The sequence below is a fragment of the Necator americanus genome, chromosome II, assembly GCF_031761385.1.
Source record: "Necator americanus strain Aroian chromosome II, whole genome shotgun sequence".
In the NCBI taxonomy this organism is placed as follows: domain Eukaryota; kingdom Metazoa; phylum Nematoda; class Chromadorea; order Rhabditida; family Ancylostomatidae; genus Necator; species Necator americanus.
In genome coordinates, this window is record NC_087372.1 from 22,563,131 (window position 1) to 22,579,666 (window position 16,536).

The 16,536-nt window shown below is 39.7% G+C and overlaps 2 protein-coding genes across 3 annotated transcripts; one reads left to right on the top strand and one right to left on the bottom strand.

The window, feature by feature from the left end:
- Positions 1–2,246: 2,246 nt before the first annotated feature.
- RB195_019056 (uncharacterized protein) lies at positions 2,247–9,032 on the top strand (the record flags this gene model as incomplete). 2 transcript variants are annotated; one of them, XM_064186744.1, is made up of 7 exons in its annotated part: positions 2,247–2,440; positions 2,998–3,127; positions 4,980–5,082; positions 5,317–5,432; positions 6,437–6,569; positions 8,584–8,677; positions 8,948–9,032. In XM_064186744.1, 7 exons carry the CDS (start codon positions 2,247–2,249, stop codon positions 9,030–9,032), a joined length of 855 nt encoding a protein of 284 aa, XP_064042624.1. The 2 variants fall into 2 exon arrangements, with proteins under 2 accessions (XP_064042624.1, XP_064042625.1); XM_064186743.1 differs by lacking the exons at positions 2,247–2,440; positions 2,998–3,127 and adding an exon at positions 3,675–3,734.
- Positions 9,033–9,314: 282 nt separating this feature from the next.
- Positions 9,315–9,591, bottom strand: RB195_019057 (uncharacterized protein; the record flags this gene model as incomplete). The annotated part of the gene is made up of 2 exons (XM_064186745.1): positions 9,315–9,483; positions 9,536–9,591. 2 exons carry the CDS (start codon positions 9,589–9,591, stop codon positions 9,315–9,317), a joined length of 225 nt encoding a protein of 74 aa, XP_064042626.1.
- Positions 9,592–16,536: the final 6,945 nt, after the last annotated feature.

A 16,536-nucleotide genomic window follows, 5' to 3' on the forward strand; every position in this document is an offset into this window, starting at 1 on the left:
CGCCAGAAGGAGGCCAGCCGCTTACCCAATTATACTGGATTTCATATAGTTTTGATACGACTACGACAATATACAAAAAAAAAAAACTGTGGATTTACACGTAATGCAATCTCGGCGTGAAGCTTTCATGGAATAACTTCACAAGCAGTTCTTGCCCTTTTTTGGCGTAGGTTTGACGCGCACAGGAAACAATTGGTTATAAATTCAGTGTTCTTTCGTAAACTTGCTTCCTCTTATCATTTTTTTTCATTTTCAGCACTCAAGAAATTTCAATGTGGAATTATTTAATGGGTTTCTCGAACATCTAGTACACACCTGAAATTACAGTTAGAACCAAAATTTAACTCTTGTCTGTGTTCGACACGTCACGAAAAAATGTCCTCGTCACTAGCATTGAACGCATATCTTTGTTGCGAAGAGATCAAAATGAACTACTTGTAGCTATGCTTACGGAAATACAAGGTTTTAGTTGATCTTATGCAACCATTGTGGAATGCAACAAGTAGCAATTATTGACATGGGCTTGAATTCATACTTTTATAGCACATTATGTTGAAACAAAAACAGTAAGTCCTGTAAGTGGTTACAGTAGGTTACAGTAAGTCCAAGCCAAATCCAAGGCGAAGGATAGAAACTATTTTGGGATGCAACAAGTAGCAATTACTGAAATGGGCTTGAATTCAAATAAGTGTTTTAGCTGGAATGTGCAAACAGAGTGAAAGGCGCTGATTTCTCAGGAGAACTCCAGGTATGCCCAGTCATACTTGAAGTAGGCGTAAAACGTGTCGTATTGGGGTAATGCATCGCTTTCTCGGTGAAGGCGTGCGCTCGTCCCTCTCCACGGAGTGCGAGAATCCTCTCGGAACTCTTTTTTTTAAAATATTTTTTCACACTTTCACTTTTTCTTATAATAGTACATGAGGAAGGTTACAGGCCTTAGAAAAGTCGTTTCTCGCTGGTTTAGTCGTTTGTATTGCTGTTGCGGGGCCTTTAAGATTTTAGTTCGAAGATGTTGAATTTCTCTTCTGTTTCTTCGTGTAGCTGTCCCCAATCATCGTTTTTTTCGCAATCGTAAGTGTTGTAAAATCCCAAAAGCTGCCCTAGAAGAAGGCTAACTATGCGCAACTACATGAAAACTGGAGCATAGATCCAATTCATACGATCAGATCAAAACGGTGAAGTTGCGTAAGCGGCTGCGTTGAAGGTTGAGGTGGAATCATCGTCAGCTCCAGTCGGACAGCAGCGAAAATTCGTCCTAACTAGGATCCTTCCTCGATTCCAACAGGTAGCTCCATTGTGTTTCAAGTCGTTTTGACTCGACCATACAAAGTGAAATCTTTGAGCAGATGCTTCAATTTCAGAAGATACCAACGATTTAGAGGCGTCCTGAGAGCAAAGCAAACGGCGAAACTAATAGAAGAAGATTCTGCAAAGACTACTCTATTCCATATATGCAACATTATAGGATTGTAGGATCCGAACTGCTGAATGCAAGAAGAAAAAAGCTTCGAGGAGCTTGTTGCGCTCCATGAAGAGTGGACGGTGCACGCCTCTATTGAGGAAGCTATGCGGCGCCCCAACACAACGCGTTTTGCGTCGGCTGTATTTAGACAAGGAGCAACCCGAAACTTGAAAAACCAGTCGAACAATTTCTACAATTCATTTCATGCTTCTGCCGTTATTGCTCAAGCAAAATGTAAACGAAAGTTTGTTCATACGAGTGAGTAAAAACATCCAACTCCGGAGTTCTACAGTATTCTTGTAACAGTTGATTTAGAGTATATCTGATTGGTCAAGATACAACTCTATCAGTTACATTTTGCCACATAAATGCATACTCGTAACTTTGCATTTTCGATTCAAACAGTGCTTAGAGAGAGAAGGCTGCGTCCGATATCTAACCGCCTACGCATTACTGCACCATAGATCAGGTCCTTTTACACGACTGTTAGCTAGAAATTGAGAGAACAGGGATTTCTTAGATGCTTATACCAGAAGAATTGAACTCTCAAGTTCTTTCCCCAGAATTAGGAATTGTTAATCGAAATTACGAAGAATGTACCAATATGCCACATAGACTTGCCTACAGTGTTTCTTGAACTTTTTTCCCCAAAAATATGCTGATCTGCACAATTCCAGGATTAAATTGGTGACAGTTATGCAAAGATTGTGAGCAATTCGCGTTTACAATTCTCGCGTTGGAGACTATCGCATCACAACTTCCATAAACAAACGATTAGCAGCATATGGTGTTCGTGACTGATGTGCGTAGTCATATAAAGAATGCGTCTGGACTGCAACCACTATCACTCAGCACCCACGCACTTTCACCTCCTGCACAGGAATTGTTTGGAGTGGTGAATGACGTCGTCCGCCCGCCTTGTCCCTACAAAATGGGTTCCGCTGACACCACGCCCCCAAAATTTGTGCCATCGTTTCGGTCAGCAGACGAGTACCATAGCGAAATCTCCTCACCATTTCGCTCATATTCCTTTACTCTCCAAAGTCGTCTGCGGTAGTGACAATTGGAGGAAGAGATGCTAGCTTTAAGCTCGTAGGCTAGCTAATTTGAACTCCAGCCCAATCCTTCCAACCACTTAAGAGTTGTTAATTCCCACTAATTCTTATAGTAACTTTCTTCATGCTATCGTGCTGTCTGACGCCTTGATTTTGTTACTAAATTTTAATGTACATGTGTTGATTTACTCGCGCTCTAATGGTGTGGATTTTCCTGCATGCATATTATGAAATGAATTCTCTGTTCTCACAACTCTCGTAGTTAATGAGCAAATGAGTATTGTGACCAAATATTGAAATATTTCTGCGCTCGAGTTTTGAGTTATTTTAATTTCATGAGGAATCTCGCTCTGTAACGGTACCATATCGACAGTATACGTCGTACATTCTTCAATGTGGCGACCTTGATATTTTTCCGTAACTGCTAATGACATTTACATCAGTTACTTTATTCTCATATATCTGATAAATTTCACTTAGGTTTCCTGTATATTTAGATATTAAAAGTTTCATTGAGACAACGAAGACAACCATCGCAAGACTTCTTATCATATTGCTGACAATTGTTCCTGGTGAATCACTCAAAGAAGACGTAGCTATTGAAGAAAAAGTGAAGCGTTCACGTAATTCCATGGAGGATTACTTTTCCCTGAACTTTGGTTTATTTATTTGTCAGATACCGATTATTAAAATATGGGTTAAAACTCCTTTCGTTCTTTTCTTTATTCCTTTTTTCGACTACACTAACAAATATGGGCCGACTTTCTAGCGAGCTAAACATTAGTCATTCTGAATCACACATTTTATTCCATCGGCACCGTTAATCTTTATGGTCTCTTTTGCTTTTATGGTCTTTTTTGCTTTAGAAAAGCCTCAAATGTCGAAAACTTGCAGCCTTTTCATTCGTTTCGAACTCTTCTTGTCAAAACTGAACAAGTTCCTGATGGCATATAGATGGTTTTTTCTACTGAAATTCTGCTTAAAAGGCAACAAAAATCTAATCTGATTCCACGTGAGGATTAAGAGTACTCGAAACTTCACAATTCAGAATTCTTCAACTCATTTCGCATTCAAAGAAGGATAAGGTGCTTAGTGTTGACCAATCTTTTCAATGTGCAACAACGCGTTAGAGTTCACCCTGGAATCGCCTGATGTTTATGAACACGTGTGCCGCCTCTGTAATGACGGACGGGGCTAACGGCCAACATGTCAAATCGGTATTTTTATTCTTCCAAAGGCAAGTCCTACGAAAATTCACCGTGTCTGAAAAGTCGAAAAACCTGGCTGACTTAGGGAGAAGTGTCGTACCACAAATAAACTAATAAAACAATAAAAGTAAAAAACTGCAATCGCACAATATACTAGTAAAGCCCTTGAGCGTTGAGTGTTTTGAAAAATGTGAACTAACAAGATCTTAAAGGTATGATAGTTTTTCTTTATCCTGAATTGGTATTATCCTTGATCTGAAGGGAATCTGTCTCTAATCTTAGGGGAAATAGGGGCGGACGACTGTTAAAAGTCCAAACGAAATATTTTATCTCTTTAAGGTCAACCCTTCCTTTCATTTTTGCCTTTGCTATTGAAAAGTTATTGAAGCACACAAAAGATTCTTGTATTTCACTGCTGAGTGTTCTGAAAAGTAACTCGTAGAAATATGAAAAATGACGGTACTGTAGATTCTTGATTTTCCTTATTGATAGTCGAATTTAAGCAACAGCCAAGACAAAATTTATTACGGCTAACGTTTCGGCGTTGTCGCCTTCGTCAGAGCCTGAAAAGTAAGAACATTTGCAATATATCCTCTCAAATGCCTCATCCAGAACAAGTCATCATCCCCTAGGATATTACACCCGGAAACAAAAACCAAAAAAGCCCACGCTGAAACGTTAGCCGTAATAAATTTTGTTAACAATCTTGGCTGTTGCTTAAACTCGACTATCAACAAGTTGCAATCTCTATGCCAAGATTCAAGGAAAGTCGAACTTTCGCACTTCTTGATTTTCCATTCCAGCTCGAAGTTGAGAAGGTAGGGAGGGTAGTCCACCCCTGTCAAATTTGTCGACACTTTTATTGCCTCGCATGTGCAAAGAGAGTATATTTGAAAAAATCCAATATTATAAAAAAATTATATTATTATTATTATAAAAAATATTTCCCCCTTATGTTGGAGGACAATTGTTGCAACACTGTATTTCAGCCTAATAGTTACGTTCTGCAATGATTTAAGCTTTGTTTACAGCTTACTTCATTTCGTATAGTTTTTTTTTTGCTCTTAATTCTCTTATAGCATCTTCTTCATTTAACTTTTTCTCAGTTCATTACACTGGAAGATGCTCTTAAAATATTGTAAAATAAGATAAGGCAAACTCGAAAATGTCCCTACTCCTTGATTAATTCCTAAGTTTTTAGTCAATTTTATTTTTTTTTCGTGAAGGAGCAGACTAAGTGTCCATGTTTTACAGGAAATGATTGGTATGGTGAATGTCCCATGCGATTCTCCTATAGATTTCTATGCAGCCCCTCATCGCAATGAATCTTCTCCAAACTGCACCGAGTTAGATGACGGTAAGGGTGTCGAACTGCCTGTATTATATCTTCGAACCTACCAATTCTCACACCTGTTGTGCATCCCACAGTCAGTTTTTACCCTGATGTCATAAACACTGAATCGGTATGATTAAGAACAAAATTGCGTCAATTACACTGACAATGGGGGTTGATGGAACTCGTCCAGTTAATGTATGCAGGACTCCTCATGTAATATGCTATTATCATGCAGAATAAATTACCCTTTTTCAGTTCCGAAAACGCCAACCAAACGAACTCCCTCCTACAGACCATTGTTCATGAGTCATCGGAAGAAAATCGTGTACAGCCAGGATGGCAGGAAGTATAGCGATGGTATAGCTCTCGAGGTTCGTTCAATGAATGTATCATACAATCTCAGGGATTCATGTCGCACAACAGCTATTTCGAGCCTCTGCAGCTTTATTTGCTCCCCAGTTCCGCATCGCTACAATAACATTGACTATCCATATCGCAATAACGCCCGCCTGGAGGCCTCTGTTTATTGGATGAGAAGAGACTGCCCGATAGCAGGTTATTCTATTTGGCACTGGTGTGGAACATTGTAAGACCGCCAGAAAGCAAGTGCACAAACTTTGATCATACAAATATGTCATTATCGATTTGTTGGAGCAAGCCGAAGCTTATTCAAATGAAGAGAAGTTCAACATATTTACTATGGGGTGCATTGATTTCAAGTCGGGTTTGACAGTTCCGCGCTTTAATTTCAACATACGATTCCACACTCCCATTTGATCCAAAACTATCAAATATTTTGTTGAAGTTCTATAATTCCTACTGAATTTTTATAAAAATTAAGTGGCTATTTAAGTCTTCGTACCATAGAAAAGCTTATGGAAGTTGTGCTGCCAGATCGTCTGCCTGTCACGTTCCCCATTTCCTTCATTTGTTTCATAGCCGATTCAGTTTCGTCAGTGGTTTACTGCTGAACTGGTCCATATGTAAGCAGAGTTAAGGGACTCAAGAAACAAATAAGGGATAGTTCAGCATCACATTCGCGGGAAGTTCGGACCCGGCGGGACTTCTTGAAACAGCTTCGACTTTGCTCCGCTTTCTACTGCTTACGCTTTCGGAGATCTTCCTCCAAGAGTTTCTTCCAGTCGCCTCGAGGTTGAAGCGATCCCTTACATCTTTCAAAAACAAATGTATTCATGGAAATTACTTCCGTCGGAATGCCTTCGCACTCGCACACTTATACTAGGCCAGATAATTTCATATTTCCAAACAAATCTATCAGAAGGTGGCTGCAGACATCAACACTCGTGTATAAAGTGTACAAAATTTAATTGTATGTAAAAAAATGCTGTAGTTGTACAAAACCATACTCATTTAGAAATCAGAGCCGAACAAGCTATGGGAAGAGCTAATTCTGCGATCGTTCGCCCACCGCTTCGAAGAAGAAATCAAGAGTCCGGTTGAATCATATAAAACTCTTGAATCAGAACTAGAGAAGCTTGACGTGAAAGGTAAATTTGAGTGGAGCTGCTTGATGCAACAGTTTCTTTTTTGTTCATTCCATCTTTTACAACACAGTAACACTGTACTGTTGTGTACGCTTCAGCACAAGAAGTGTTCCTTTTTGATGCACATCCCTCACTCGTCCTTACACTCCTCCCATGCTGTAGGTGTTCACAAATCCATCAAATTCACTTCGTGCGCTGCAGCACATAACCATCAGTACTAACGACCTTTCATCTTTGATTTAGCAGCAACCATTTCGTAACCGCTTATCATGCTTTAAAAAAATTAACAACGGTTACCTAAAATCCTCTCGTCGTAAACACGTACCACGAGTCAAAACAGCAAAGTGTTGGAGATTTTGCGAGTGGCGTGTTTTAGTCGTACTTTCCTCGCCAAAGTTTGTAGAAACTGGATTTCTGAGCGTAACATTCACGAATAATCTCCAACACTCCACCTTTTCGTCTTCATCAAATGAAGAAAGTGAACTAACATATAGGGGACTTACAATGCCCAATGAAAAAACACGATATTTAGCAAGAAATTACGTCGTTCTTAGCCCTCAGTCTCACCGATCGTTATTAGTCCAAATTCTATTCAGATTCTATATAGGTGCTACTCAGAAAAGAGCCGTAGTGCTTGTTGACGTCAATCCAGTGCGATCGTATAATCCTTGGTTACATCGAAAAAAAAGAACCTTTCGCAGATCGTCCATTTTGAAAATGAACATCTAGTGCATTGGATTAGAAACGAATCAATCGTTGTCCAGTTGAGTAGAACTCACATTTATCTTGAAGTCTGAAGGTATCGTGATTCGAAAAGCAAATTTGGTGACTATGACGATTATCGTCTCCGAACCATCGAACTTCGCGTGGATGGACGTTTGCTTAACAAATGCAGAAACACAAAAAGATCAGAAAATTCTGACGAAATACGCTAATGAGACGAAAGAGGCTCACTCAAGATGTCTCTAGTATTTTGCGAAATATTTCTTCTTACAACCTGATCACTCTTTTGCAATGATTCTGTATTCCTCTCCGAGTCCCAAAGGCGGCTTATTCCGAAACTGACGATGTTGGGATCCCTGTGAGCAAATATAGAGTTCCGAGTGTATACTACGAGAGTTCCCTGTGATACTGAAAACGACGTGAAAACCGCTTCCGCTCCTACAAGGTCATCCTCGTACTCGCTCCGGTGCCCATTCATTGGTTTTTCTTGAATAGAATGCTGAGGAGACGCCATTGATTCCCGACCGCTCGTTCGTGGAAGCAGCGCCGACATACACCGCCGCCCGTTTTTTTTTTCGTTCCCACCGGTTTTTCAGGATAATTAGAGCGAATTGAACGGGGCCACTCTCAAACTCGTAGTCTACACCTCGTCATCTTCATCCTGCATTTTACTTCTGAGTTTTTGTTGCGGATATGATCAACCTATGCGACATCAACCGTCCAACATAACATCTTCGCCTTCTATACCAATTCTTTGGTCGAAGATCAGTACTATGTACCGTAGAGCGCAACAGATCGGGCAGTAGTTCTGCCTACTTTCGACTTAAGAGCTGTGAACGATTCCAGGAAGAAGCACGCCTTTTCTCACCGTTTCGAATCTTGCCACAAGGTCTACAAGACAACCGCAGTCGAGGACATTCTCCAAGTGGTTTGAGGGTAGCACGCAGGGGTCTCTAGTTCTGGCTAAGATTTCAGAACCTTAATTTCTTGAGATAACAATTGAAGTGGCCGCACATCTAAGTAAATGGTGTTGTTATGACAATTCACAAGAAAATACAAAAGGTTTATTGTTGCCGCTGGCGTCCGTTCCACCATTTGACTGGTTCTCGGTTCTGCAAAAGATCGGCATCGTTGCTGTGAGATATTGCGAATTCAATGTCAAATGATAGAAACCTTCTAGCTAAACAAAAGGATCATGTGTATTTACGAAAACTAAGAAAGTAGAGGACATGTGCTCAAGTCTTGACTACTACTGTTAACTACAACCAGATAATTAACATTTCATATATTGCAGACAAATCATTGTATCGGTCCACTTACTCGCTGGTATCACCTAATCGGGTTGAAGGATCTGAAATCCATTTGGATGCACCGAAGAATACACAAAGGTAACAAAATCTAGCTACAATAAGAAGCGAAAGAAAGAAAGTGAAAGAAGCGTGCAATTAATTTAGAAGTGCTAGTTTAGCGTCTGCACGAGAATTATTGCATCTCATTTGTGTTTTGCTTGCGCATTCTGTCCTTAGACAGGAAAGTATCAAAAACTGAGAGATTAAGGCAAAAATATAACAAGCGCAAGAAAGAAGACTAGTTTTGTAATCGTATCAGAACAAGTGTAATACGTCAGTTTGGGAAGCTATTAAAAGCACCTTTTTCAGGCAGAAGCGATCTTTGTCCACGGATCGACCACTGCTGCCGTTCATAAAAACCATAAAAGGAAAAAAGAAGTCAAAAAAACAGTAGTAAATCGTTATGACTTCTTTTTGTTCTCCAATGGTATCTCCTTTATTCGCTTTAAGAACCTCTGGTTTTAAGAAATGTCCGTGATTTATGTATTGTTTCCAACTTCCATATTCCAAGTGATGTACATGTAAAACCAACTAACAACGTGGTACTAGACACAAAAATACACATTTATCTGTCACCCAGAATATCACGTTGACCTCATCCGCAAACCTTCACTGATTCTTCAAGCTAGGTCACAAAATTATCCCAGACTAACTACTACATTTTAAATGACAATCTTCAGGAAATGAAACCTTTATCTAAGCATATTGCCTTATGTGAGCTATTATTCGCTTTTGATAGTTGTTTCAGCTTGGACGCAAATTCCATAGTTTGAAGTAAAGATTTGTTTCCATCTCCTTGTTGATTGTATGCATGTATGCTAAGAATCGACATCTCCCCCGCAATCCTAGAATTTTTCGATGAAAAGTAGGAAAAATCTAATATTTTACCGGACTCACCGATTCAGAAACAAAAGCGAACCATGGAAATCAGATGTAAAATGTAGGAATTGCATAAGACTGCCACCTTATCACCGACCTCGATGATCGTGAAGGGATGTTGTATAAAATGTGCTTCGATGTTACGGTTCTTTGGTGGCATAATCCTTTACATCGCACACGAGTGCAGGAAAGAACGCTCTGCCCACTCATTACTTCGTCCACTTTCACTGCTCCTCTGCCTCTCTACTGTATAATAAATAATTCTCTGAACCACCGTCATGGTCTGTTTAAATAGGGTATTTAAAACCCCAATTCAAAATTTTCTGGGGAATGAATGGCGAATGAGAAAATCGATAGGTGACAGCTGACAGAAGCGAAGAAATACAAAGAAGCAGAAGAATTAAATTTGCTGAAATACTTTTGAAATGTTGCTATTGAGATAATTTAATTTTTATTCTATTCTATATTTATTCTGAAACCAATCACGTATCTTTGAATACTGATTAGAGGACATAACATAACGAAAAAAGAGAAGAGTCACGTGAATTACAGAGGAACGTCGAAAAAAAGTACATCGACAAGATCAACGCTTTGTTCCTACAGTATGACAATGGGATGACGCAGGTTCGACACCTCGCTGAGTCAAATTCTTGCAAAAGAGTTAGAAACTTGGAACAACTTTTGAAAGATGAGAATTTAATTTTACGTAGTGTTCAGCAGTTTAAAAGTGGATTTAATGGAACTTAATGACCGGAAAAGCTCAGATTCTGTGCACATTGTTTGGTCTGGGAGATCGCGAATGACTTTGTCATAAGAGGACCAAAAGGCAAATTTTAGACAGTTCTTTAGAGAAGAAGATTTATCCTAAAACAGTTGTATTGCTGTTTTTCCCATCTTTTAGTCCTTTTGGAATTCTGATGGGACGAAGATGGAAAAAATGCTATTTTTGTCCCGGACTAAGGAAATCTTTATGTGCAAAATTTGTCCTTTCAAGACCACCTGATTCTCCCAAAACCTAATTGTGATAAATCCAAAAAAAAGTGGGAAAAATTCAAATTATGTTCAGTCAAAATTCCAAAAAGACTAGGAGCTGGGAGAAACACCGATATAACCGTTTAGGATAAATCTTCTCTGAAAAACTACCTAAAATCTGTCTTTTGGTCCTCTCGTGACAAAGTTATCCGCGATCTCCGAGATCTAACAACGAGCGCAGAATCTCAGCTTTTTTGGTAATTGAATTTCATTAAATCCACTTTTAAAGTGCTGAACACTGCCTATAATTAAATCCTTCATCTTTTGAAAGTAGTTTCAAGTTTTTTCTTCGTTAATTTTAAAATTTGACTCAGCGGGGTGTCAACCCCTCGTAGTATCATAGTTACACGTTATACACAACACGTTATACATTTTCAAAACAGAAAGTTGAAGGTTCCATAGTGTCCTGAAACTAAATACAAAAGTGGATCTAAATATAGTAATTTCATAATTTAACTAATAATTTAATGTTATTTGCTGCAATATTTTATTATGTATATTATTGTCTAATAGTACGTAATATTTCGTCGTGGTTATCATGGCTCCATGCACTACTGCCTACCGCACACTACCTTACGACCCCTTTCCCTGCAAGCTCCTCCATTTACGACCACGATGGGAAAATCCCATCACACGCTTGACTCTGACAATCTAGTCTGGTGCATCGGCTAGAACAAGCCAATGCTCTCGCATCGAAGAGTAAGATCTTTGAGGCCAGGAGGAGATTAGTATTGGTAAAGAGTACAGATCGAATCAAATACCCAAAATTAGTCGATTTATCCTGCATTTGGGAAATCGCTCCCGTAGGAAGTACCTGGAGCTAAATCTCCAAAAAAAAATCACAGTAACTCACCTCAGTTGTGAGTAATTCGTTCCTGCACACAGTACCTGGAGCCAAATCTCTGACTAATCACAGGAGAGCAAAACTTGGCAAGTCTAGCCAATAAAAAGATATGGCCCTTCATTTCCATAAAACACTAATTGTACTGAGCGCATCAAAGGTCAAAAATTCAGTCTCTGATACAAGGAATGCATAGCGAAATCCGACTACACCACAGTAGATGAAGAGAGCTTCGAAAAATGTTCGTCTTCTTAAGGAGCGGTATCAGGCAGATTAGAGAAGACAGAGAAAGAAGAGAGAAGACAAAAACTATACGAAGAAATAACGGATGAATACAAAAAATGCAGGAATAAATCTGAGAAGAAAGATTTAATTCTCGAAATAGAGCAAATCGAAGGTGCAGTTAGCTATAGCAGAGCCAGACGACCTCAGATTTATGCTAATCTATTTATGTTGCTATTTATACTGATAACCAGCCTGAACGTCCGGCTAAAGCCGGACTTCAGGCTTATTTTGGTGCTTCATTTTGGTGTTCGCTTCACTCGCCTTCACCGATCAATAAGAAATAGCAGAAATAACAGTAGCGACACTTTTTAGAGAATTATAATTGCTTTTTTCTATCAACGCTTTCTTAAATCTTTCTTACCCGAAAATTTAAGCCTAGATGAAAGAATTTATGGTTTTTCCTTAAACGCTCAGTTCTATATTTGGAGAGCAGTCCAGCTTAATTTAACATCTATGTTTCTCTCAAACCTCCACAATATGGAGAAATCATTCGAAGTATGAGTCTCCTCTTCTCCACTGTTAGCATAGAATGATGTGCTAACATAGAATGATGTGAATATCACTATCGTAGTGATAAAAATAACGTCCTACGTCAGGTCGCTACTACCGGCTACAATGAATTGCATTTGATCAGCCATTCGCATGTGTGTTTCCTCTTTTTGAAGGATGTTAGCAGCATCAGTAGACGTGCTGGGAAACAGATATGCGAAAGGACCATAGAAACACATTCTACCGCGTTGGGGCTCCCGCGCACCAGAGCGACGCAGTGAAACCCGTTCCTCCCCACTCTATAGCTTCCTGGCACCGGCGCATATTCGTATTCATAGTATTCGTCTCCCTCTCTTTTTGTAATTGCTTGACTAAGACACATACATATAGAGATGCACACACGTGACAGAATAAGCCAGTTATTATACAGCATAATAGCTAGCAAATTTGGAAGTATACTTTAACATAAAAGTTTATTTACCTTCTCTAAAATATGAGAGAAACTAACTTGCTTTATCAAAGCCAACATACACATCTGCATGGTTTGGGAAAATAGTGAAAAGGTAGCGTGCTCGTCTATTAGTTCCCTCCGTTCTTAACCATTAGCACAGAATGGTGTGCTAACATGAAATGACTTGAATATCATCATCGTAGTGATGAAGATAACAATCTACGGTGTAAATTCACATAAAAGTTTATTTAAACTCACTAAAATATGATAAAAACTTGGTTTATCAAAGTCGTTAAGATATCTCTGGGCAGTGGTGGAAAGATAGAGTGCTCGCCTAGCAAGTGCATGGTCACTGTTCGGTACCCCACCGGTGCAGAGTTTTGCATCATTATGGAGTATTTTCGTGACACACACACACACACACACACACACACACACACACACACACACACACACACACACACACACACACACACACACACACACACACACACACACACACATACACACACACACACACACACACACACACACACGGACTAAGCGCATTATTATATATCATGATGCTCGATCAGATGGGAGCAGATGCACTTTGGACAGAATGAGCGTAAAACTCGGGTACACTACCCCTTGTCCAAAGGATGAAAACTAAAATTTAGTTGAGGAACCACACAAAATGATGACGGCGAACAAATTAGCAACCATAATGGGAGTGAGCCGAATACTTCACAATCAGGGTTGAGAAATTCAGTCGCTTCGGAACGTAATCAAACAGAACAATTCTGCAACCGATTGATTAAACCTTGTATAATCCACGCAAACAACGCTCTGCCCACTCATTACTTCGTCCAGCGTAGCGGTTGGAATCGTGTAGGGATCCTTGCTACTGCCACCGATCTTTGCCTTTCGCCAAGGTTCCACCTCTATTCCAACCGCTATCTCCACCACACTGTTTCGAGCGCAGTCGCTTGCGCAGCTGTCCGTGCTCCATTTCGTTTTGACCCAGCTATGAACAATGCCATTAAACCACCGTCTTGGTGTGTTCAAATAGGGTGTTAAAAGCTTAGGTCTCTAGCACCTGAATTGCAAACACCCTACAGTTGCCATTGCAAAATCTGAGAAAAAATACTTCATTTTCCCGTAATCGTTCACGGTACCGGTAGAATTCCGTCAGTGCCTTGCACTATATTACACTAGTACAGCACTTCTATGAGAATGAGAATAAAATCATTTGCGAAGGAGCTGCTCCGCTGCATCATTGCAACAATATCGTATGTAAAATGACGCGAGTTATTATTTACGAGATCATTATCCCTGGATATGAGCAATTCAGGTAATGAGATTACTGCAGGATCAGAGAGAAGTCATCTTAAAGGCATCACTCCACGAATCTGAGGTGGTACGGAGTTCAGGTGGAGTATTCGTATACAGGATGGGAGACTATGGAGAGGGGAGGGGGAAGGGATGATTCCGTCTATTTCTTCCGAATTGCCGTAAAAAACAGCCCGGAAGATACGGCTTCAGGCGTCCTGGCGCACTATTTTCTACAGGGAGTTCGACTGGAGCGCGCCAGCCCTGTGCGGCGGTCTTCCGGGCCATTTTTTACGGCAATTAGGAAGAAATAGACGAAATCACCCCTCTCTCCGTAGTCACCCATCCCGTATACGAATACTCCACCTGAAATCTGCACCACCTCAGATTCGTGGTGTGATGCCTTTAATGCTTGACTGTTTGCGTGACATGTTGGTAAAAAGTCCGGAGTATGTTTTTGGATTCCATATCACAAGCAAGTGGACCAGCTATCTGGAAGCTACAGGTGCATACAAATTGCTGAAATATCGGTTTCTTACCTCCCAAAATAGGCATAATGTGTTATGAACTGTGGTTCACATACATTCACTGTGAAACGAGCGCCGAATACCTTCGCAACAAAACAAGTTAGACTTCTTGTCTGCGCTTGTAAACATACCTGTCACTCAGTGGAAGCAAAATTAAGATGCCACTAAAGTGAGCACTAGTGCACCACGCATCCTTTCAAGAATGCATCCTCCAGACTGGGTCAAGCATGTATTGAGAATTCCTCAACAGAGGGTCGTAAGAGGGGTGTCGGATCACGGGGGGGGGGGGGGGGAGTCGTAAGAGGGGGTCGGAAAATTGAGAAAAAATTAAACCAGGGGTCGGAAAATCAGAAAGAAATGTGAGGAGCAAAGAGAAAAGGAAGACGGGGTTGTCGATTTAAAATAAACATATATTAAGGCGTACAAAATTTAGTATAATTTATGTATACAACATTCACCAGAAAAACAGAAGTGAAAACTGCTTTTTTCAGACGTAGTGCTGTAACTTGAAGGAGGACAACTGAAACGTATTCTAAGGTTTTTTTTTCAGGCCCCGATATCTGCGATTAAAAAAATGGAAGAGATGTCTCAAGGAAGAAAAAGCGTCAATGATGCATATTCAGTACTTGAGTTCAAAATAAATTCGTTTAATATTTGAATAAACGATTGAAGAAGACTTGCGGTTGCGGTTGAGGAAGACTATTGTAGCATAAATAGTTAAGCTAAAAAGAGGGTACACAAACCACAAAATGGTTTTTAAAAAACTTATTCTTCATAATCCTGATAATGAAATTACTGCGCTTTTTGAGCTAATCTTGAAGATGGACGACTTAACATTTTTTTTTTGCTGCTCTAACTTATGCTTGATGACGTCGGAGTCGCTTCGGTGGCACAAACCAAAACAATTGAAATCTTGAATAAATGTGATGCATAATAAATAAAGTGATAATGTTGTGATGTGATAAAATAGAATTGGCCATTACACACTCTGTTGAAATAGGGCTGATGCTGACGACGTAATAATATTGGATAGCTCAACGAGATGCCGCGCCCTTTCTATTGTGATGGTCAGGGATCAATCACTACAAAGGTGCTAATTTTTGCATTTGGCGTAAAAGAATTTAAAGAGCACATTTCTGATCTTACGGTGACGAACTTCTTACTTTCAGTCGAAAAAGCAATTTTGATGCTGCTACTGAGCGAAAAAAAGACATCTACAGGCGTAATTAGGGTTAAAATTAGTACAAAGTGGGTTCCACAAGTTTCTGAATATCTACGCTCAAAGTGAACTTTATGCAATAAAGCTGGCTGCGATCTGTAGAGAGAGATTTGCTCTATATTTTTACAAAGTTCGGTTGCTCTAGCTCTCCTAGTCTTTTTGAAACCTAGTTGAGAAAAATCCCAATTTTTGCCTCAAATTTTCAAGTTTTTCTCAACTAGCTTTTGAGAGAACCAGAACACCTACAAAATTTGCAGCTAACGGTTTTCCTTGATGCTCTATCCGAATATGGGGTCGAATTTTTTAACGGCGCTACCGTATCCTCGCAACGGGAAAAAAAGCGAAATCTCAGATTTTCGGCAACACGTCGAAATTTGTGTGACTTCAAACAAATTTCCATAACTCAGCTCTTAGTTTATATAGACGAATTCGGCTCGCAGCATGTTGTAGAGGAAGATTTTTGTTGTCATAATTTATTTTTACTTTTTTGAAGGTAGTTTTCGTCTATAAAAAGCTAGTTGGGAAAAAGTTGAGAAAAATGCCAAATTCCTCAACTTTTTCTCAACTAGGTTTCAAGAAAACCAGAGAGTCCCTGCAAAAGATTCCCCAAGCATTTTGTAGCGCAAATCTTCCTCTACACAACACAGCCAGCTTTATCTTCCTATTTCTCTTCGTTAGTGAGTTATTCATGTTTATTTCAAAGTAACAAAATCCGACCAGTCTAGCAGTAATTTCCAATTAAGACCTGGTTCTAATCGCTAGAATAACCTCTGTATAAAACTTGAATGTGGCAAACAGTGGTCTGAATACAATTTGAAAAAAACTGCCGGTGAAATGTCTTCCACAGTGATTTTTTTTCGGTTT